The sequence below is a fragment of the Octopus sinensis genome, linkage group LG14, assembly GCF_006345805.1.
Source record: "Octopus sinensis linkage group LG14, ASM634580v1, whole genome shotgun sequence".
Classification (NCBI taxonomy): Eukaryota; Metazoa; Mollusca; class Cephalopoda; order Octopoda; family Octopodidae; genus Octopus; species Octopus sinensis.
Window position 1 is genome coordinate 36,359,348 of NC_043010.1, and position 25,352 is coordinate 36,384,699.

General features: G+C 38.6%; 1 protein-coding gene across 1 annotated transcript in view; it reads left to right on the forward strand.

Annotated features, from left to right (window-relative positions):
- The window catches only part of LOC115219322 (serine-rich adhesin for platelets), a 224,147-nt gene extending 203,340 nt beyond the window's left edge, over positions 1–20,807 (forward strand). Inside the window, exons 3-6 of the mRNA XM_036508873.1 lie at positions 286–344; positions 8,122–10,661; positions 12,104–16,261; positions 18,447–20,807. Of these exons, the coding sequence (XP_036364766.1) occupies positions 8,674–10,661; positions 12,104–16,261; positions 18,447–20,658 (8,358 nt within the window). The 5' untranslated portion in view covers positions 286–344; positions 8,122–8,673 and the 3' untranslated portion in view covers positions 20,659–20,807. The remainder of the gene's footprint in view (positions 1–285; positions 345–8,121; positions 10,662–12,103; positions 16,262–18,446) is intronic.
- The last annotated feature ends 4,545 nt before the right edge of the window (positions 20,808–25,352 follow it).

Sequence of the window (25,352 nt, forward strand, 5' to 3'; positions counted from 1 at the left end):
AAGAATTTGTATCGATACCATTAAAACTTGAATGTAGAGGTCTTCTTGTGTAGTTGTGCTACAGAGGAAGGAATTTCGTAGTTTCTTCAGTATTGAAAGGAATTTGAGTGTGTGTATACTTCATTCTGGATAAGTTAACAATATCATGTAAACTCTGGTATGTGTATGCAAGTGTATTTATACAGATGTTACACACTGACATGATGTATTACCTTGTATTGTAATGTTGATCTTTGTTGCTTTTGTAGCAAAAGAAATTATTATTATTATTATTATTCATTTCAGATATGGATGTATATTACTGATTGATTTGGGTTTTTTTTTACAATGGCTGATTCCACATGGTGAGTATGAATAGCGGTTCTTTTGCTTTGTTTGTGTTAGAAAGATTCTTTTCTATAGCTTTGTGTAACCTGTTCGCATTTTAAACCAGCTATATCCTACCCAAATATTCTACCCTTTTTATGTTCAGACCAGACAGATCTAGCTTCTCGTATCTGCCCTACAATGTCATTCTAAAAATATACAACTGCGTCATCAAAATGTTGAAGCTACAAGATAAGACATGATTACTTTAAAACAAATGTGAATAAATAAGCATTACATTTGACAGAATAATCTAAATTCAAAAGAGTTAAAGACCTTTGTATTATGCATTTTAGGCACATCACTGATCACATAATTTTCTTAGATAAAGAATAGGCATGTGCACCCTGTCTTCTCTGAATTAGTTGACTGAGACAGGCAGAAATGATAAATGCCCCTACGATTCAGAATCACATACTTAATTTTGCTGCACCAGCTTCCTCCTTCTCTGTCTCTGTTTGCTTGACTGACATAGAGGACTGTTGGACTACAAATCTAGCCTCATCTCTTCATATAACTTTCCTGGGTTCTGTTTCCCCTTGACTTGGCTTTGTGGGGTCAGTGGAATAAAATATATACTAGGCATGGGTTTGGCTGTGTAGTTGTAGTGTCAATACAGTTGCTAGTTCCTTATCCAGAGTCTGACAGCTGCCTCCAAAATCTGAAATTCTTTTGAGTGAGAGAAGCATCACAAATAGAAAACTTTCTGAAAGTGATTGGGACTTTTTTTTGTTTGTTTTTTTGAAATGAAGTGTTGTGAGCAAGCAAAAAGTGTGACTCTATTAAAAATCATTATTTTGTGTGTGTTTGTGTAGCAAAGTTGGAATCAGTACTACGGCTGTCATAATTATTTTCTTTGTAAAGTAGGTGACTTCATGCATTAAAAAAACCCCAAACCGAAATATCTTTTTCTTAAGATTTGAAATCTTTTTAAAGGAATGTATACTATGCCCCCTACAATTTATAGCTAAAGTACTTCGCTTCTTAGAATGACACATTTACAGCTATGTTTTGGATATATTTTCGAAATTAAATGTGTTTTCATTTTATTACAATTTTATTTCATGTCAGGAATATTGTACATTGTGTGTGTGTGTGTTGCTGCTGCTGCTGTTGTTGTTGTTGTTGTTGTTCTTTCGAAAAATGAATGTAGATCATACATTAAAATAATGATAATGATTTATTGCTTTTGAGGTTAGGTATTCAGATTTAGTATCTTGTAATCATAATTGATTATAACCAATCCTAACCAGTACAAGCATTTGACTGTCAGACTCTTCAACGATGCAGTTAATTGATTGTAGGCATTGGCAACAAAGAAAGGTTGGTGGTGGTAGTGGTGGTTTGGGATGAGGAGCTGTTGCTTCTGGTGTGGAATTATCAAGCCAGCAGCTAAACAAAGGGATCCTTGTGCACTCGTGGAAGTGGATTTCTTCTGGGTACATATGTCACAGAAGAGAAATAGTAGTTAGGTGTCCTGTTTCCATTGTGAGTGAAGTTTTATGTAGGCTTTCTTGATTGCACTAGCCTCTACAGGTCTAATGGCTTTTAACATTCATACATATATGCATACATACATTACAAATGTGCATTCATACATTACACATATGCATACAAATGTGCTTACATTACACATAGATATTATCATGCAGATGCATACGCACACACACACACACACACACAAGCATACATCTATGCATTCACACACACAACACTATCATCATCACCATTATCAATTTCTTAATTTTACATTGACTTCTTCCTTACTGACTTTAGAAGAATCTTCTTGAAGCAGTGCTCTATGGGTGTTTGCCCTTCCTGACTCTAATCTTACTTTTTTCAAGTAAAGTACTTTATTTCCACGTTTGCACTTGTTGGATCTGTGAGCTGTTGGACATGTTGTTTCTGGAATATATAAACCAGTGCTCTGCAACTTTTTTTTTTACTTGCAGTACACTTATATTCTTTTCAAAATTCGGCAGCACACCTGAGCTAAAAATATAACTAAAAGTGTGTGTGTGGGGGGATTATTTTCAGGTTACACTGTGGCACACCTAGCATCATCTCATGACACACCAGTGTGCTGCAGTATACAGATTGCAGGGAACACTGATGAGGACAAATGCTACCACTGCCCAAGCACTGCTGATGCAAAGACACATGAAGACATACATATAAACTGGCTTCCATACATTTCTGTCATATTTCACTCACAAAAGCATTGGGCAACACAAGTCTATAATTGAAGATACTTGCCCAAGGTACCATACAATGCAATTGATCCCAAAACCACATGGTTGAAATGTGCAGTTATATCCTGTGTCTAGCCTAAATATATGAATGGAAACTATGCAGAAGCATATATACATAGGCATGCATGTGTGTTTATGTTTGTAAACAGCAGTATAAATCAACGAATGTGTCACTAAAAGGAAGTAACTATCTTTAAAAAATATGCTGTAATGGAATGGGATGAACTTGACCAGCTGGTAAAGAGAGGTTGACATTGATAAAATGAGAACCAAATTAAATACCTGTGTATGTGTGATGGGTGGGGCATGATTTAACTCTTTTACTTCAGTCATTGGATTGCAGCCATGCTGGGGCAATACCTTGAAGGGTTCAGTCAGACAGATCAACTCCAGTACCTATCTTTTAAGTGTGGTACTTCTTCTGTTGGTCTCTGTTTGGCTGAACCGCTGAGCTGCAGAGAATGTAAACAAACCAACATTGGTTGCCAAGCAGTGATGGGGGAACAAACACAAAGAAATGTGCATGCACACGCGTGCGCGCACACCCACCCACACACGTGCGCGATGGTCTTCTTTCAGTTTCCATCTACCAAATCCACCCACAAGGCTTTGGTTGACCCAAGGCTATAGTAGAAGACATTAGCCCATGATGTCACACAGAGGGATTGAACCCAGAACCATGTGGTTGGGATGCCAGTTTTTTTTACCACACCTAGGAAAGATTATCTGTCAGACATTTTTAATAAAGTAAGAACAAAAGAAAAGAGCATTTCTATTTTCTGTCCTGACATTCTGATAATCCCTGTTTCCAGATATTTATATGTGGATAATTTCTCAATTTCATTTAAAGATACATTATTATTTTTTGGAATCAGTGCTTCAGTGAAGTTGTGTTCCCTTCATCGTGGTCCTTCATGACAATATTTGGTTGATTAAACCTTGAGCTTATTGTCTCTGTACTAGCATATTCCAGACTATGATCATTTCATCAATCTATTTTCCTTACTTTAATGTATCATATACTTTTTGCTTGTGAATGTATCACATGTTCTGCATATGACAATTCAGTTGATAAAAATCTAATGCATTTTCTACTTGTTGTTTTGAAACCAATCGAATCTCGATGACTTGGCATTTTTGCTTATATCTTGTCATGTTAGCCTCTTTAATTATTTTAATAATCAGCTATGTGAAACTCAGAGTAATAATTCAAGATCCTACCTAATAAGATATACTAACTCTATGTATTGAGTACTTTTGCGTTTGTAAACACAGACATTCACCATTCCACACATATACATGCACTTAAGCATAGACAAGCATAAAAGAAGAAATGATGTGTATATGTATCCATGCATGCACGTGCAATAGTCAGGCTGTTCAGTAGAAACACAACAAGCAGCTGAATAAATGGTTGCAGCGGAAAATTGATCTTTTCCCGCTATTGATGTGTGTGCATATATATATATATATATATATATATATATGTTTGTGTGTGTGGAATTTTTGTGCTATTATTTATTTACCCCATTTTACCCCCACCCCCACCCCACAGCTTCCCATTTCAGTAATTATCTACACATATCATCTGCGTTATAAATATTGTTTGCACTCACTTCAGAAATTAGTTAGACGAACAACTTAGTCATACTCATAAAACTGAGCAGTGAAGGGAAGTAATTTCAGTTTTATTCCATCCACCCATCCATTAACCTCATTTTGAAAACCATATGAAAGGCTGGAGAGATATAACTGCTGTCAGTTTCAAACTTTCACAGGATGTCTTTCGATAGGTCATAACCTCATGCTGAGTTATGGATTGAAAAGTCAAGAAGTGCAATTCTGACTCGACACTGTCCTGACTTTACGACCAAAATCTCCACTGTCTAGTAATGGTTTGAAATTGACAGAAACATTTGTGCTTTGAATTTTTAATATGTTTTTTTTTGAAATTATATAATTTAGCTCTACATTGTGTGTGTGGATTGGATTGGATTAGATTCCCTATATTCAGTCCGGTGCAGGACTAAGACTTCAGTATGTTCTTTCCACCAACCATGGTCTGATAAGGAGTCCTTGAATTTGAGCTTGAGATCACACTGGTTTGATGAGCCTACTCTGTCACACTGGCTCAACGTATCTTGGCAGAGGGGGAGCAACTTTTTTACTCTTGCCCAGGAGTAGTTAAGTTGATTACATTCAACCCCAGTGCTTAATTGGTACTTATTTTAATTACCCCTGAAGCAATGAAAGGCAAAGTTGACCTCAGTGGAATTCGAATTCAGAATGTAAAGACGGATGAAATACTGCTGAGCATTTTGCCCAGAATTCTAATGATTCTGCCCACTCGCCGTGTGTGTGTGTGTGTGCGTGTGTGTGTGTGTACGTGTGTACATATAAGGTGAGTGAACAGAATCATTAGCATGCTGGGCAAAATGCTTAGCAGTATTTTGTATATTCTCTCTCTCTCTCTCTCTCTCTCTCTCTCCCACACACACACACACATTACTGGTGATGTTATGGAAGGAGTTAGTTGTAGTATTGAACATGGTAGTAGGTATTTCTGTTTCATATTTTGTGCAAAACGAAAGGTGTGTGTGTATGAGGGTGTGTGTGGAGAAAGTGACGTATATTGCTGATGTTTGATCAAATGCATCCCAATCATGACAATCCAGCTTGTTATTAATGTCATATATCTAGAACTGCATTATCCAGTGTGTTGTTTTTTTTTTGGGTGATATTAGGGTATAATTTGAAGGGGATTTGGTTGGTATTTCTAGCAGCTGTATCACAGTTCCCTAGTTGGTTTGTGTACTCGGATGATGGATCAAGGGATGGGAGAGGAAAAGATGAAGGGGGAAGTAAACCCTTTTAGTTGTAAATAATTATAGGGTAAGCCTGCTTAGGGAACAGTTTTGAGTTGAAAGTGATAAAAAGAAAGAGTCAACAGTGAGAGAGAGGGATGTTACATGAGATCATTTCATATCCCCTCCTCCACCCCCATCAAATTATTTCTCATTTCTATGAGTCCCCACACCCACTTTTTTTAAAGTCTATCCCCATCTCAATTCAGACTTCCCTCTTTTCTTTCTTCTCCAGTGATTACTGCTAAAAGCTTAAAAAATAAACGGAAATCAGTTCCACAACCATTGATATTTTCCTCCTCTTGCTTTGTTAATCTCCTTTCAGTTGTTGTTTCCTTTAACTAGGCAGAGAGATAGACAGACAGACAGATAGATAAAGGGGGAAATAGGGAGAAAGATGCAAAAATGAGAGAAAGAGACAATGTGAGTTGGTCAGGAAGATGGGTAGGAGAAGATATGTTGTCAAATAAAGTACTGAGACTGAAAAGGTAAGAAGTCGGTGAAAAGAAGCATAAAAAGATGGTGAGAGGTTGGAGAGAGGGAGAGAGAAAACAAGAGATTGTGAAGTGCGATAGAGGCAGAAACGAAGACAGGAATGAGAAGAAAATGAGAGATTGGTTGTAAGAGAGACAGGAAAAAAGAAAATGATGTGAAGAGATAAGCTAGCTATAAAGGGGGGAGAGTAGAGATTTTGATAGAGAAAAGGCTGACATGAAAATTAAGTGCTTTGTTATTTCAATTGAGTGGTAGTTTAATCATGTTGTCAGGAAACCAGTAAATTGCTTCTCCTTTAACTAAACCAGTGAGTTAGTTAACTTGCTTACTCATTTGTGCTCGCTGATCTGTTTGTCACTCTGACAGTATTTTTTAAATCTTTTGTCATTTCACTATCCCTAACAAGTGCTGTGTGTGTGTGTGTGTGTGTGTGTGTGTGTAAGTAAGAGGGAGAGAGAGAGAGAGTGTCAGCTATCAGATATGTTTGTTTATATATAGTCCTTAACTATATGAAGTGAGTTAGCAAGGGTCTCTTTGATTGTACAATGCAGTGTCACACAGAATTATAGCACTATCTTCTCTACAACTTTTATTGAATTTACATTGGTACAATTTTTTTCTGTGGCATCCATTTTAAAACTTGCATGAGTTTGGCTGTAGAGCTGCCCAACTTCAAGCACCTATTCTGTCTTAACTTGGTACTTTACAAGTTTATTTTGCAACAGTTGCAAGAAACTATGTGATCAACTGGTTCAAGCAAGAGACCAAACCCAGATATAAATTAATAGCCTCACTAAATTGAAACAGTTCTCACCTAAAGATTGCAACAGCATGAAACTTGTTTCCTAAGATAAACATTCAGTTTAAATAAATTATTGGGTTGGCTAAAAAGAAGTCTGCTTTTTTTAAGTGAAAATGCAACACAAGTTTGAAACACAGCGAATTCTTCAATCAATGATATAATTATTATTTTGTTCAAGTATCTTATGCTATCTTGTAGGCAAATTCATTATTCTTGGCTCAAAGAATTTCCAGTCTTTACTGGCAGAAAACTCTTCCAGGTGGATATTTACATCCTCACAGAGTTGGTCTGTCCATTCAATGAATTTTGAAGAGACCAAAGCCTGTGGAAATCTGAAGGTGCAAAGTCAAGCAAATATGGAGGGTGCAGCAAAACTTCATAGACCCCCCCCCAGTAACTTCTGCATTTGCAAAGAATTCTGTGGTCTGGCACTGTTGTGATGAAAGACAATGACCTTACGAATAATCAGTACTGGACACTTCTGGTGGACCACTGCATTTAATTTGTCCAGGTGGTTACAGTACACATCTGAATTTATAGTTCTATTCAGGGGAAGAACCTCTTAAAAGACAATATCTTTTCAGTCTCATTAAATTGAAAGCATAACCTTCAATGGGTGAAGTCTGCCTTGGAGAGTGGGTGTGGTGGTTCACTGCACTTCTTTCAACACACACTATGATGCTCCCATATCATCAGCCACTAAGGGACATGCTCAACTGGTTAAGTTCAAACAACTGACAAGAAAATCTGTGGTATTGAGCAGAATATTTGCTGTAGCCCATCTTTTATACCAAGACAAAACAATGTACATGATAACACTTCCAATCAGTTAAGATTAGCAGCCATGAGAGCCACTGTCTGGTACTGCATAAGGGCATATAAAAGGACAAAATCCTTTGTAACTTTCATCCTGTGTTTAGTCCCTTTATGTTTTAATTGACTTTTGTTAGCCCTTGTGGCCATTAAACAAACGATATTATTATTATTATTATTATTATTATTATTATTATTATTATTATTATTATTATCATTATTATTATTATCATTATTATTATTATTATTATTATTATTATTATTATTATTACTTTATTTTTTCTTTTAAATTTGCTTCCATTTCTTGCCGAGTGTCTTCCCGACTCCTAGGGCAAAGAAACTCATAGTATACATTGGTAGGCCATTAAACCAAACTCAATAGTTCATTAATTTTTTTTTTTTTAAAGTTAAATTATTATCATTATATTATTATTATTATTATTATTATTATTATTATTATTATTATTATTATTGTTGCTGTTGTTGTTACTATTATTGTTTATTAATGTTGTTTTCCTTCTCTCTTCAGGTTGCTGCTGATGTCTCAGCTTACCAGTGTTGAATGGACATACTCTACACAGAATGTTGGTAATTTCTCCCAGCTTCTCTGTACTTCATTTCCCGTCAAATGCTGCAGTTTGGAAATGTCTCAGTAAACTAGAAACTACTTGGCTGGAGTCTTGGCAACAACTACATCAACGCTACTACTGCCACCACCACTACCACCACCACCATTACAGCCACCCATAGTAACAGGATCATTAACAAGACTAACAGCACAAACATCATCATCATCAACAACAACAACAAAAATATCACAACTGCTATCAAAGACCACAACAGAAGTAACAGCACTTCTCCTCCTCTTACTACAACTACTACTACTACCCCTGTCAGAATCACCAACACCGGGACTGCCGCCGCCACTGACACCAACAACAAGAACAGTTGTTTCAGAGGTGATGACAACAATTACAGCAACAAAAACAACAGCATCAGTACCAATATCAACAGCAGCGGCAGCAGCAGCAGCAACAACAACAACAGCAGCAGCAGCAACCAGAAGCACAAGTGTGAACAGATGAGTCAAGCTGTTAGCGACAGAACCGGTGACACCAAATGCAAAGTGTCTGTGACCACTAATGCGACTACCACTACTACCGCTACCACCACCACTATTGCTACTGCCATCACTACCATTACTACCACCTCACCAAATCTAGATACCAATAATAATAATAACAATAATAGTCTTGCTAACACTGCTGTCAACAGCAACAACAACATAAGCACCCTTCTTACCTCCACTAGCGCCACCACTATTCCTAGTACTCCAACTACCACCTCTGCTTACATCATCGACGACAGCACCAACATCATCAAGAGCAGTACTATTAGTGCTTGTAGCAGTGGTAGTATCACCAGTGGCAATAATAATAGTGGCAGCAGCAGCAGTAGTAGTGCCAGTGACTGTGGTGGCACTGGTTTCGGTGGTAGTGGTGGCAGTGGTAGATATCGGTTCAGTGAGCCATCGTTAGTTACGGCCTTGACAAAAGCTGAACCAGTTAACCCGTTGCTGGCAACGCTTGGTGTGAAACCACCGCCACCGACCCGACAGGCAAGGAACGGGGTGGTTCGGTCACCAAACTCTTGTGCCATAATCACTGCCACCACCACCACCACTAATAACAACAACAGCAACAACAATAATACTTGTAGCACTGCCAACACCAGCACAAACAGCAACTGTAATAAAAGCAAGTGCAGCAGTTTTGTTGACATTTACAAAAAGCAGCTTGCATTTTTGGTGCAGCAGTCTGGTGACAGCAAGAGCAGCGCCGGTGGAAGCAGCAAGAAACCAACGGAACTGTTGGATAAAAAGAAAAGGGTAACAGACACCATTCCGCCAACTTCCACCCCAGGTTCACCTCCAACTCCAGCATCTCTACAGCCACTGCAGCCTTCGTCTTTACCATCTCCACTGCAGGCGGCACCGCTTCCAGCAGCTGTTGCAGAGTGTCACCAGGTCGTGACGAAGTCAAGCAGCAGCAGCAGCAGCGGCACCGAGAGCCACAGTGGCAGTGGTCGCAACAATTGCAATAACAGCAGAAAGACTAGTGATCCTCAGTGTCAGGAAGTGACTTCATCCCGGTTGCTCTCTGACCGTTTGCCCTCAATTTCTTCAATCACCACAGCCCTTTCACCTTCACCTTCACCTTCCCCTGCCGTCCTGCCCTCGCCCCTGACATCCCCTCTGCCCAGCCTAACTGATGAGAAGGACAGCTGTTGCACTACACGCAATCAGAGTCATTACAAAAACACTGGCAACGGTGGCTACTGCAACAAAAACAACAGCACTGACGCCACTGGTACCACTCTGAACCACAACCACAACCATCATCACCACCACAACAGCACCAACACAGACACTGCTGCATGCTTTGATCATGTTAGTACAACATTTGTAGATAATAAATTTAGCACAGAAAACAACAATAACCACAGTACTAAGTTGGGTCCATCCCTTCTCAGCAAGAATACTCAACACAACAACAACAACAACAGTAGGGAGTCTTTCTTTGAAGATCAGCAAAGACCTGTCGTCACACCATTGCACGTCATCGACAGCAAGTGTGATGGCAGTAAGACTAAGACATTGCAGCAACAGCAGCAGAAACAACATCAGTCATTACAACCACCACCACTACAACAACAACAACAACAACAAAAACTGCAACTACAAACAGAACAACTGCAAGAAAAGCAAATGCCACCTACAGCCAAGCATCTTGTAGCAACAACAAGAACAACTGCCATAGCAGCTGCAGCAGTCAACAGAAGCAGTGGAGCAACAAGTGATGAAGAGTTTCATCCATCACTCTCTTTGATATCTTCAGCAGCCTCAGCATCAGCTTCTTGCCAGCAGCAAGATGACAGAAGACAAAGAAATGTCTTGTATACGACAACAACAACAACAGCAACGTCTCTGTCATCACCACCACCACCACTATCAACAAAAGCAGTAGAAGCAACAACAACAACAACACAACAACAACAACAACAACAACAATACCAGCATCATCAGCTTTGTCGTCGTCGTCGTTGTCGTCGTCATCATCATTATCATCCTCCTCCTTGTCATCAACATTGTCATCAACAGCTGCAAAAATAACTGCAACAGAAGCATCAAAAGTGTCTGCAGTAACAACAGGTTCAGTTTCAGCAATAACAGTTTCAACACCAGCAGTAACTGCAACAGCAACATCAATAACAACAACAACAGCGTCATTACCATCACCACCATCATCTTCATCATCATCATTTTCATCAACTGTGCAAAAACAGCTGAAGATTATTTCTGCTATCAACAACAATAGTACTACCAACAACAACAACAACAACAACACACCCCCTTCCAACAGTATTGTGACTATCAGTAGCAGCAGGACTAATACTAACATTAGCACTACTGCCCTTAAGACTCAGGCTGCGGGAGATGTACATTCGGCTGTAGCGTCAGTCGAAGGTGGAATGAGCAGGAAGCGCACTGCTGCTGGGACTACTGTTGTGTCCAGTGGAGCCAGTGGTGTGAAGCGAATGATGTGCAAAGTGAGCAGCAGCACTGGAGGCGGTGATAGCGGTGGTGGTGGCAGCAGTGCTGGTAGTGGTAGCACTAACAGAGATACAGGAATATTAGTAGTGACACCTGAATTCACTGCTTCGGGCGAAACGGCATTTGAAGAGATTGCAAGGAGCTACAGTACCCCAACAGATAATAGCGGTCCAGGAAATTCCCTTGCTGCTGCCGCCCCTGAGGCCATCTCCAACACTGCAACCACCCCTGATTTTCCTGTTGTCGTCCTACCCCATGCTACTTCACCTCAAAATGCTGTCGACTCTGTCACAAGCCTTGCAGGTATAAGCAGCATCGGTGATGCTAGTGGTAACAGCAGCAGCAATATTGGTAACCCCAACCACCACAGTAACATTCATAGTAACCAGGACATTGATAAAACTCAAACAGCTATCGGTTTGAATCCTACCACTGGCCTTACAACCAACACTGCAACTGAAATCGTTACATTCACCACTTATACCACTACTGCCATCGCCCCTACCACTAACAATGACTCTAACGTCCTTGCTACTAACACAAGTACTTTGTGTTCACTTTCTAGTTGCATTGACACTGGTTCAAATAGCTGTTTAGGCAATGAGGTTGGCTCTGAAGCACAACAGTCACAACCACCACCAACACCACAACAACAGAAACAACTATCACCACCACTTCCTCTACAGCAAAATCAACTGTCATCACCACTACCACTAAGACAAAATCAATTGTCACAACTAACACTACAACAACAAAAACTATCACTACAACCACCACTACAACAAAACCAGTTGACACCATCACCACTACAACAAAAGCTACCAACAGCAACAACACCACTGAAACAGCAAACACAACCATCACTACAACCACAGGAACCATTGGCATCCCTATCATTACAACAACAACAACAACAACCACGACTGCATCAAATACCATCACCTGAACAACTTGAGCAACTACCACAACAAGAGGACAGAGAAAATAACATTGTGTTGGTGCCTGTTTCAAATGATGAAATTGTGACACAACAGCAACAGCAGTCACAGTTACTGATGATGATGCACCAAAAATGTGACACAGACATTAACAACAGAGACAGCCTCCCCAGCAGTAACACATACAGTGCAGCGAGACTGGCTGCAGCCACCAACACCTCCACCACCAATGTCAGCAGCACTTGCACCTTCACCACTGCCACCACTATCACTATGAATAACACCAATATCAACACTTCTCAAATCATATCACCACCATTACTACAGTGTTCACAGCCATTACCACCACCACCACTGTCTGCACCATTGTTAACAACTACCACACCAGCCACTTTCAGCAACCATGCATTGGACACTTTCCTCAGTCCACTTCACACAGACAGTACAATTGTTCCTGTCACAAATAGCACCTGTATTTTTCCAACATCACTGTCAACGTCATCCTCCTCTTCATCATCCTCATCCCCCTCTTCCTCAACTCCTTCTCTGTCATCTCCAGCCTTGTTTTCTCTGCTTCCTCCATCATCTATAGTCTCCTCTTCACAAACTGTCAGCGTACCACTACAGAATACCTCGACAAAACAAACCAACTCCATTTTGACATCGCAAGATGCTTCTTTGTTTCTCAGCAGAAGCAACGCAGAACCTTCAGTTCAATCGGCAATGGTAATGCCACCATCTACTCCAATTCAGTGTCAAGTAATGCCAACAACAGAAGCAGCTTCTTCTGACTGCAGTAGCGATGAAAACTCCTATGATGGCTGTGCAAGCAGTGAGCCTTCTTCAAAACCGGATATAGATTCTCCAGAGTCGTTTGTTGCCTCAACTCAAACTGGGTTCGATAACAGTGAGCATGACGAAAGCACAGAAGACAGCATTGGCAACAGTGCCAGTTATACTGGGATATCGTCATCGGTATATGCTAAAGACAACATTTCAAAAGTTTTAGACAGCCATTACAAAAGGATAAAAGACCCAGCCTTGAAGAGTACTTATGATATGGAGTATGGCATGAAACTCTGTCAGGACTTCTGCATCAAAGATGGCAGCAATTTTGCTCGAGATGTGCTTTTGCACTCAAGTGTTGACCACATGTGCAAGTCCTACAATGTTGATGATGATGATGGTGAAGATGATGACAATGTATATAAATATTCTTTCTCCTTGCCGAGCAAGAAAAACATAGATGCTCTTGACTGTAAGAAAACATCACCAACTTCTGGTCTTGTCAGTGATTTGCTGAGGTGTACCACTGCCATTGCTGATGATCACTCTTATTGTTGGTCAGTGTCGAAGACACAAGAACCAGAATCGCTCTTGCGAGACGCGTATCCGTGTGATGATGAAGTGTCTGACTCGAGTTCGTTGGATGACATTCCTGATAAGCAGGAACATTTAACTTTCTTAACTCAAAATGCATTTCTTAAAAACAACAACCCCAAAAGTGTTGAGACGAAGACTTCGTTTTTCTCACCTGCTTCCCAATCTATCCGGAAGCAAATTGTTGGGAAAGACAAGAAAATGCAGCTGAACTTAAACAATGGGTGTGTTTCTTTAGATTCCAGTGGTTTTAATATTTGCAGTAACAGCAGTAATTTTAAAATGGCAACAAATTCAACAAATATGTTATGTAAGACTATTCCAAATAACCTAATTAATAATAATGATAATAATATTATTAATAATAGTAGTTGTAGTGGTAGTTTCAATAACAACAGTAATAATAATGTTGTTGACAGCATTACGCCAAATGGGGACAAGTTTGTCACTGACTTTTCCTCCTCTGGACTTGAAGAGAAAACACATTTAAGTTTCAATAGCTATTACCCTTTTGAATCAAAGTTTGCTGATGAAAGGAAAGTCAATGGCTTATCTAGTCCAGTGCAACTCTCTGAGTTGTCACCAAATTCTCGATCACCCAAAATCACTCCTTTAAAGAATGTCAACAACAGAATGAACACACAGAGCTCTCCCAAAATCGGAAGCTTTCGAATTGGCACATACGGATCAATATCCAACAAAGAGTGGGAGGAAAACGTCGATTCTGATACCCCATTGACTGTTGGTAGCATCTCTATGTCAGATAAGAAGCGAGAGACATTCACATTTTGCCACAAGAAAGATTTATCTGACAGATTATCTGCAAATGATGATCAGAAAAATACAGGTCTACTTTATGAGAATTCCATGGATGTTGATGACGCTGTTAAAGCACTGAGCAGTGATGGTATGAATGGTTTCAAGTTTCAGGAAGAATCAGTTAGTAGTATTAACTACGCTCATATTCTTCATGACCATGACTACTGTATACGAACAGCAATTTCTCCAACCAAGTCTGAACTTGCAAAAGAACTCTTTAGCTCTAAACTACTGCCATCATCAACCTCCTCAAAGATATCTAATCTTTCTTCAACAAAGACAGCAGTTGTCTCAAATGAGTGTTCTAGTTCTCCTACAAACACCCCTGTTACCACAGAAGCAAAGAACTGGCGTAAACCCCGCAACAGTAACAGCAAGTCAGTTGACACATCTGAAGATGTGTCTGTTTCTAATTTACCTCTTAAAATTGAGGAACCTGACCAAGAAAGTGCAGAAACCAGCTGTGAGACCTCTCGTACCAACGAGAGTAAACTAAAAATAACTGGTAGCTTTCAAAATGATTATGTATATTTTCTTAATAAAACTGCTCGCAGTAGAAGGCGATTCAGCCATGAGATCTTGCCAGACAAAAACCTTCAATCAAAGCACTACTCTGACATTGTTATTCCTCACTTGACTGATGCAGACCTTGAGGCTCTGAAGCGTCGGCAAAATAAATGCAGCCCAATGTTAGATGCATCAGCTGCCTCCAAGAACCTTTGTGATGGAAGTAATGACATGGAGATTGACAGTAAACTGATCCGCTCAGTTATGAACATGGATAATCCCAGTATGGACCCTGACATGGAGTATACTCTTCCTGTACTCGATAATGGATTCGTCTCCGAAAGCATGTCAACAAACTCGGAAGTCTGTTTTACGCCAGAAGATATGGATATTCTGTACAGTGCATTTAAAATGGTAGAGAATGCAAACGGCTTTCGAAGTTTGGATGAAATCCGAAAGACTGCTGACAGCTTTGATGGCATGCAGAAACAGATGAACTCTTCTGTGTCTATGCTTCAAGAGGACCAAATTAACCCCTGCATGACAGCTGTCAATGAGAGTAAAGAGCCATTTGTAAACTCCGATTGTATGAGCTCTGAGGAAGCTATCAATGAGTCAGCACAAGTCCATGCTCATGGCTTGCCTCCGGATAATACTTTACTAGATTTTGAAAATATGCCTATAAATGATATGCATAATATGATAAGTAATGAGAGAGACAAATTTAAGGCACCAACTCTTGCTTGTTCTCAAGAAAGTGATCTAAACCAATCTGATTTGAACAATTTATGCTCCAGCAACCCTAGTGCAAACTTGACTGATTTGCAAATACCATCTTTGGAGAAATTTGACTTGTTAAGTGGTGATTTGCCATTAAAACTGGACAAACCAGACTTATTTCTTGAGCCTACTGTCGAAGATATATCTACAGTTCCTGACTGTAACCCGCCTTGGATTGTAACTGTTACTATGTTTTGGAATGATTTGCCTGCCATTATGATGGACCACCATCCATACATACGTCTTGTAGACATCCATAAACAAATTCTTCCTGCAAAAGATACAGGAATACTTAAAAAACGTTGTCAGCTTCTTGGCCTTCCTGTACAGAACTGCACAGAATTTCAACGTTACTTTTTAGTGCAGTATGGACGTGCATACAATTCTAAGAGTACATTGGTTATTTCAAAGGATGATGCCAAATCTTTAATTGGCTACTATGTGAACCCACCACCCCGGGCACCAAAGGGTGAAGGTAGTGAAGATGAGCACGGCAGTCCAGAGAAACGAATTCTGAAAACAAATGGTTCTTTGGAAGGAAGAATGAAAAAACAAGCCAAGACCATCGGATCAAAGAGGCAGTCTTTGCATAAGAAAAATCTGTCTTTGGAAAACCAGCTAAATCGAGAAAGGTATGATATGTACATATATAGGTAATGTATTCTATTGTTCTGTAAATGTTGCGTTGTTTGTATTAGAAGAGGTAGGAGTGGTTAGCATTGAAGAAAATCAAAATATGTGTAACTTAATACTTTTAGAAATCTTTTTAGGTAAAGGCATGGCTTTTGTGTGTGGGCCATGTGTTGTATGTGTGCATGTATCTTTTACCCATTGCTTGTTGCAGTCATTAGACTGCAGCCATACTGGAGCACTGCCTTGAAGAGCTTTTAGTTTAAAGAATCGACCCCAGTACTTTATTTTTAAGTTTAAGCCTCATACTTTTACTATCAGTCTCTTTTGGCAAACAGCTAAGCTATGGGGATGGAAACACACCAACACCGGTTGTCAAGTGGTGGTAGACACAAAGGTACACACACACACACACACATTGGGCACCTTTCAGTTTCTATTTACCAATCTTTCTCACAGGGTTTTGGTTGACCTGAAGCTATAGTAGAAGACACTTGCTTAAGGGGCCACACAGTGGGACTGAACCTGAAACCATTTGGTTGGGAAGTAAACTTCTTACCACCCAGTCACAGCTGTTCATGTGTGCATAGTTAAAATACTTATTTATTGATCAAATGGTTCATAAGTTCCAATTTTACAATTATCATTGTATTTTTCCCTTGAGTAATTACCAAGCTCTAGGCATTGAAGAATGGCAAACTGGATGGCTTTCCTAATTGCTTAAGTCTTAGTTATAAAGTTTTTAGCGTTATGTAGCCTCAGGTTCATTCAGGCAAACTGAAGAAATTAAAGATGTATGTCTGCTTCCAATGACAACGCAATGATTATAAGATCTGAAAACATTAGCTTATCGATAGTGTTCCCACACATTTACTGCAACTAAGCCCATCAGCTCTACTTATCACACTTGTATATACAAGACATTTTATTATTATTATTATTATTATTATTATTATTATTAATATTATTATTATTATTATTCATGTCATTGTGTTGTTAGTCCTGGAAATGTTCTTTAGTTTCAAAGTGTGGTATTTGAATAAAGCATTTTGAACCACCCATCAGTTGGTATGAGAGACGAGGAGTGGCTATTTAAAAAAACTTGTTTTTCTAAATTGCCTTTTGATGTTTGTTGTTATTATATTTTTCAGAATTCATTTTTATATAGAAATTCTTATAGGATTACAAGACTTGAAATCATGTCACTGCTGCTGCTGCAGTAGTGTGTGTATGTGGACTTGGATGTGTGGGTATCTGTGTCACATAGATATGTATTCTTATGTACACAACATGTAAAGGTTAATTAACCCTTTAGCATTCAGATAACTCTGTCAAATGTAATGCTTATTAATTCACACTGTTTTGAATTAATCATGTGTTATCTTGTAGTTTCGCGATTTCAACAACGTGATTATTTATGATTAAAATAATACTGTAAGGTGAGTGTGAGAGGTTAGATCTGGCCAGTTTGAAGATAAAACAGGTAGATTATTTTGGATGGATATGGCTGGTTTAAATACTAAAGGGTTAATAGTCTAATCTTTCTCCCCCCCCACACACACACGTGTGTGTGTGATACATGTACATTATAGTGAAACTATTTATAGGATTACTATACTACTGAAGTTCTTTATATTTTAAATGTAGTTTTTCTTCCATCATCATCATCATCGTTTAAAATTTGCTTTCCATGCTAGCATGGGTTGGAAATTTGACTGAGATCTGGCGAACCAGATGGCTGTACTAGACACCAATCTGATCTGGCAGTTTCTACGGCTCGATGCCCTTCCTGACGCCAACCACTCCGAGAGTGTAGTGGGTGCTTTTATGTGCCACCGACACAAGGGCCAGTCAGTTGGTACTGGCAACGGTCACACTCAAATGGTGCTTTTTATGTGCCACCTGCACAGGAGCCAGTCCAGCGGTACTGGCAACAACCTCGCTTGAATGATTTTTTACGTGCCACCAGCACAAGTGCCAGTAAGTCAATGCAAGTAACAATCACCCTCGAATGGTGCTTTTTACCCACCAGCACAGAGGCCAGTTTGTTGCTCTGCTCTGACAATGATCATGCTCATATGGTACTCTTAGCGCTCCTACTTATTTCTATTTACATATGTGTATGAATGTGTGTGTGTGTGTGTAAATATATATATATGTATACATATCTGTCTTTGTCTTTTGCAGGACATTAAGTGAGAAATCAGATGACCAGCCTGTTGAGAAACAGTCGGCCAGCCCATCTAGATTTGATAGCACAACAGTGTCCGAGGCAGTAACTTCAACAACATCAGCGGCATCGAAAGTTCGTGTCACTTCCTCATCGCCTCCCTTGACAAGCACCAGGTCACGCTTGCGTCACAAGAAGATAAATTTTCTAGACTTGATCCGCGGTGAAAGCGGGTCATCGTCTGCTTCATTGTTGCCGTCACACTCGTCATCATCTTCGATTGCACCCACCTCTTCTGGCTCAGTAGACATTTCCCCATTGGCTGGCACCATGCCGGCCCATTCCCTAAGATCCTCTTCTGCATCCTCCCCTTCCTCCTCCTCATCATCTTCATCGTCATCCACCCTGTCTGCCCTTTTCCCGCCTCTCTCATCTTCACTGTCACCCCCGCCATCCCCGTCATCTAACAGTGCCCTCTCCTCCAACAAAATGCACAGTGCTGTGGCCCTTGCAGGAGAGGAGGCTTCGTGCACCCGGAAGCAAGGGCTAGCTGTGGGTGCAAACCGATTGAAGGGTGAAAAATCATTTGCTGGCTCTCGTCAGCAGAAGAACGGTAATAAGGGACAAGTGATGCCATCACTGATGTTGCTACAGCAACAGCAACAGATGAACAGCTTGTTAACGAGTGAGTGCAATAGCTCGTTAAGTTCATCTCCTGATGCAATCAACAGCAGCAGCAACGGTGGTGGCAACATCAAAGTCAACAAGACCAAAAAGCCACCAAATGACTGCAAATTGGTCGGTGGAGGTGGCGGCGGAGGAGGAGCAGGGCGACGTTGCTACAACCAAAAGAATGGTCTGAACGGTAGGCGGCAGAAGAATGGCGATGAGAAAGAGGCAGCTGGTAGTCACTGTGTCGGCAAGTTGCCAGCGAAAATCTCCAAGTGGGCAAAGCCGAATCGAGGCATCGGTCGGCGAATTAAGAAGAACAATAGCCGGCTGAAGGTGAAGCTAAAACTGCAAACCCCAAACCATAGTCTACCGGGCAGCACAAATGATTTCAGATTTATTAATTCCACCATCAACACCACCAACTACGACAGCAACTATAACAATACTAACATTAATAATATTATTAATAATAATAATAATAATGGTAATATTAACAACAACAATAGTCACATTAACAAGAATATTAGCAAAAACAGAAACATCACTAATAATAATAACAATAATAATTATAGCAGTAGTGGCAGAAGCAACACAGCCATTAACCCTTCCAAGTCCATCACAGCAACAAAAACACTAACAACAACAACAACAATGCCAGTATCATCAACTACAACAACAACCACAACAACAGTAACAACAAACAATAGTAGTAAGCCTCCCAGTCATAAAAAACGTTTAAGAGTCAACAAAATGCAAAGCATTTTTGACGTTATTCATGTTCTCCGTGAGGATGTAGTAGCAGACAGATGCATAGGTGTGCAGGCAGGAGAGCTTCTGACAAACTTGTACATAGATAGAGACTCCAAGTGCATCAAGTGCACTACTTGTACAGAACTGTTTTCTATCGTACACTTTATGCAGCATCATCAGCATTCAAACTCCGGTGTCAGTTGCCATAGTGACTTACCTGTGTCAGCTTCACCGTTATCGCAACAACAACAAAAACACCAACACCAGCAACAACAACAACAGCAGCAGCAGTTGTCATCGCCATTCTTGTCATCATCGTCATCATTGTCAACACCACCAACATCTTTACCACCTTCACTTCCAACACCAGATACAGTACGGGAGCTGTCGTCAACCCCGTGCATGTGGCGTTTGAAACTCAACAGCAATACTTCTGAGAGTCAACAGAAGTTGTGGAAACACTTCTTGAAGAAGCAACATCAACTGCAGAGCAGGCAGCAGTCTCCTCCGAAATCTGGCAATGGCATTAGATTTTATACGTCGGCTAACATGTTGCTCTTGGAAAGCCAGCCATCCAACCTGAAGCAAGGTGGAACTAGTGCAAATTCTTCAACCTCTCGAGTGAGTTCCCGTAAACGCAAACAGAAACAGTTCTATCCAATTGAAAACTATGAATTCAAAACTGCTCTTAGCTCTGCGGCACACAGCAGGAATTCAGCCGGCACATCAGTAGTGAGCAAAGTAGCAGACACTATGGTGGCGCGGTTGTCAAAAGTCCTGTTGGTGCTGCTTCTGGCCGAGCAATGAGCTGTAGTATGGGGTTGAGTCCCTCCAAGAAAACCATGAAACTTTCGCATCAGCCATGCGAAGGTGCAGCTATGTCTGTGTCGTCGGCACCAGGCTCAGCCAAAGCTGTGATCCTCCCTGGCGTTAGTGGTTCATCTGCCTTCTCCACGCCACAACAAACTCTCAATCCCACGGCAACCACAGCCCATAAAAAGAACAGGAACAACAAAAGCAACCACACAACCACCAACAAAAGCAACAACACAACTACCAACAGAAACAACAACAACACAGCCACCAACAAAAACAATACAACTACCAGCAAAAACAACTCAACCACCACCACCACTAACAACAACAATAGCAGTAGCAGTAGTTTATCAGAAAATGTTGTAACTTTAAAAAATGAACCAGAACTGCTGAACTTTACTGCATTGCAAACCGATGATTATGATATGTGAGGTTAAAAAAAAAATAAAAAAAAGAAAGAGAAAAAGGTAAAAAAAAGGGGAGAGGGGGAGAAAACACACGCACGCACGCAGAATAAAAAAAAAACACAAAAAAACTGAAGATGATAAGTAGAGGGAATTAGGTTTCTTTTTCTTGTTTTTATTTTTTTTTTCTATTCTGTTCTCCATGTTTTTTTTTTAATTTTGTCGGGTGGGAAGGACATTTCTAAAAAGAAGGAAACATTTTCATTTTTTTCTTTTATTTTTTAAACTCAGTTTTAAAATATATTTAAAAAAAAAAGAAATAGAACATATATATATATGTATGTATATGTATGTATATATATATATATATATATATTATATATATATATATTAAGAAGTAATGTATGTTTTCGTTAAATACATGCCTACACTTATTGACAAGTTTTGATGTTCAACTTTTGTGTTATGATTCCAGAGCTTTTGTATGCAAATACATGCATAGATGTGTTTGTGTGTATGCTTATATATGTATGTGTATATAGCTGAAGTATATATGTATATCCAGACATAATTTTCTTTTTATTCTTGCTGTGGATCTCTAAGTAGATGATGAAGCTATAAATAATAAGTAAATACTGGGTTTAGAAAAAACCCCCTTTGGATTCAGAAAGTTGGAAACTACCAAAGTTTTAGGTCCACTGTTGTTCACAAAAAAAAAAAATCATGCTCTTTCAAAAGCTTCTTATAATGTCATGAGATTTTATATATATAGTCTACTGTTCTGTTTTGTGATGGTAAGAGCAACAAAAAAAGTACTAATGAGAGATTAACATTATTTAATAAACACAATATTTTTTATGTGCTACTATTAGTTTCATGTGCCGAGAGCATGCCAGACAGTATTTTATAACACATCTGGTGTCCTTGATTGTGCAAGGATGCCAGATGTGATATAAAATACTGTCTGGTATGCTTTAAGCACATGAAACTAATAGTAACACATAAACACATATTGTGTTTATTATATATATATATATTATATATATATATATATATATTATTAATTGTCTGTAGACAAAATTATATAACATCTTCATGCCATAATTTTTCTCTGTGTAAAATATTATCAGCTGGTTGCAAATCCTTGCTGAATGTTTTTTATTTCAGAGATTTCTTTCTTTTTAATGGATTGTTGTTTTCACTATGACTGCTGAGCACTATCTACTCTTGACTGTGAGAGATGGCTGTTGCCTTCCTTGAATTCCTCCACCGTTTGGTGGGTTTTGTTTTTCATCCTGCATTGTGTCCAAATATCACACTCCACACCAGTCAAGCTTGGTGAAGTTTCTGGATTAGATGTCAACAACCCATCCATGCAACAAGTTATACTGGGTTACATGTTACCAGTAGTTCAAGATCCATTATGTATATATATATATATATATATAAAATGTCCCACCCATGCTAGCATGGTAAGCAGACGTTACATGATGATGATCATGATATATATATATATATATATATATATATATTATTAATTGTCTGTAGACAAAATTATATAACATCTTCATGCCATAATTTTTCTCTGTGTAAAATATTATCAGCTGGTTGCAAATCCTTGCTGAATGTTTTTTATTTCAGAGATTTCTTTCTTTTTAATGGATTGTTGTTTTCACTATGACTGCTGAGCACTATCTACTCTTGACTGTGAGGGATGGCTGTTGCCTTTCCTTGAATTCCTCCACCGTTTGGTGGGTTTTGTTTTTCATCCTGCATTGTGTCCAAATATCACACTCCACACCAGTCAAGCTTGGTGAAGTTTCTGGATTAGATGTCAACAACCCATCCATGCAACAAGTTATACTGGGTTACATGTTACCAGTAGTTCAAGATCCATTATGTATATATATATATATATATATAAAATGTCCCACCCATGCTAGCATGGTAAGCAGACGTTACATGATGATGATCATGATATATATATATATATGTATATATATACACATATACATACCCATATATATATATACATATATACGATATATTCAGGTGATAAATTGCTGTCCCCATTAATTACAAAATCTTAGACTTCAATTCTAACCTCAATTTATATATATTTATATATATATATTAAGATTAAACTTACTTAGAAATGGATGCGTGCATTCCATCATATAATAACAAAATAATAAATAAAACATATGCATATATACATACATATATGTACGTACCTACATCTATATGTATATATACATGCATATATAGGTACAGGACACCAAAAAAATGTTGAACACAATGAGAAACGAAAACATAAACACAAAACCAAGGAAATGGACATTTTTCTTAAACAACGAAAAAATGTTCATTTCCTTGGTTTTGTGTTTATGTTTTTTTTCTCATTGTGTTCGACGTTTTTTGGGTGTCCTGTACCCATATATGCATGTATATATACATATAGATGTAGGTACGTACATATATGTATGTATATATGCATATGTTTTATTTATTATTTTGTTATTATATATATATATTCTTGTTTTGGATTACTGCCTTCAGGACTTATTTTTTGTAATCCTAGTACTTATTCTATCGGTCACTTTTGGCGAATTGCTAAGCTATAAGGACGTAAACATATCAGCATTGTGTTTACATCAGCAATGTTGGAGGGGCAAACACAGACACACAAGCATATACATGTATATATATGCGATGGGCGTCTTCCACTTTCCTTCTACCGAATCCACTCACAAGGCTTTGGTTGGCCCGTGGCTATAGTAGAAAACACTTGCCCAAGGTGCCATGCAGTGGGACTGAACCCGGAACCATATGGTTGGTAAGCAAGCTACTTACCACACAGCCACTCCTGCGCCTATATAAATATATTATATAATATTATAATAAAAGCCACAAGTCTTGTTAAATACAGCTACCCAGGGTTTCCTGATTGAAACAATTTATTTCAGCATTTTTCAAATGAAATGAATCAATGTTTTGACCAGGAAACCCTGGGTTGCTGTAATTAATAAGACTTGTGGTCTTTCTTATAACATATATACTCTCTTAGCTGCTTCAGTGCTCTTCTGTTTGTTGAAGCCTTACCAGACAATTAGATATATATTTATATATCGTCATCATTTAACATCTGTCTTCCATCCTGGCATGGTTTGGATGGTTTGACAGGAGCTGAGCAGGTAGAAGAGTACACTGGGCTACTGTTTCTTTTTTGGCATGGCTTTTATGGCAGGATGTCCTTCCTAACACCAATCACCCTGCAGAGTGGACTGAGTGCTTTTTACGTAGCACCAGCACAGGCGAGACCGGTTTTGGCATGGTTTATACAGCTGGATGCCCTTCCAAATGCCAACCACTTCACAGTGTGGACTGGATTTCTTTTACATGGCACCAGCACTGGCAGGGTCACCAAGTAACTTGCAAGACAATGAATTTTGAGAGCGGAGGGGGCATTAGCTATGATCTTGTGTCATATATATATATATATGTGAAAGAAAAAAAGGTGTTCAGAATGCTGGATGGTTGTAAAAATATATATTTATTTATTTATCACATATTATTACTTCATATTAGTGCTTTCAACTACTCCTGTAGTTTCATCAGAAAATGATTTTCTGATGAAACTACAGGAGTAGTTGAAAGTGCTAATATGAAGTAATAATATATGATATGTAAATAAATATATATTTTTACAATCATCTAGCATTCTGAACATCTTTTTTCTTTCATATATATTAAATCTGTACACCACCCCCAATACATATATATATATATATATATATATATATATATATATATATATATATAGATTTATCGATGGAATAACTAAATAGCGGTGTGCCTCTAAACTCTCTCTCTCACTCACTATATATATATATATATATATATATATATATATATATTGTGAATTTTGATTTAGTGTACTAAATTGAAATTTCTTTCCCTGTTGGCTTGGAATTATTATATTCTGTAACTATTATTAATATTAATATATATATATATATATATATATATATATGTATGGATTTCACATCCGCTTTGATTAAATGATGGCTCCAGGTGTTTAATTAAGTAATTATACAACTTCATGTATAAATTATGTAAGTGGCTGAGCAATACACAGACACTTGTGACATTAACCTAATCTTCAAGTAGAATAAGAGTGTGTCACTATCTACCAAATTTCTCTAAGAATATTTGGCAGAAACCCAAAGCTATAATAAATGAGATTAGTGTAAAGTGCAGGTCAATAGGATCTTACCGTGA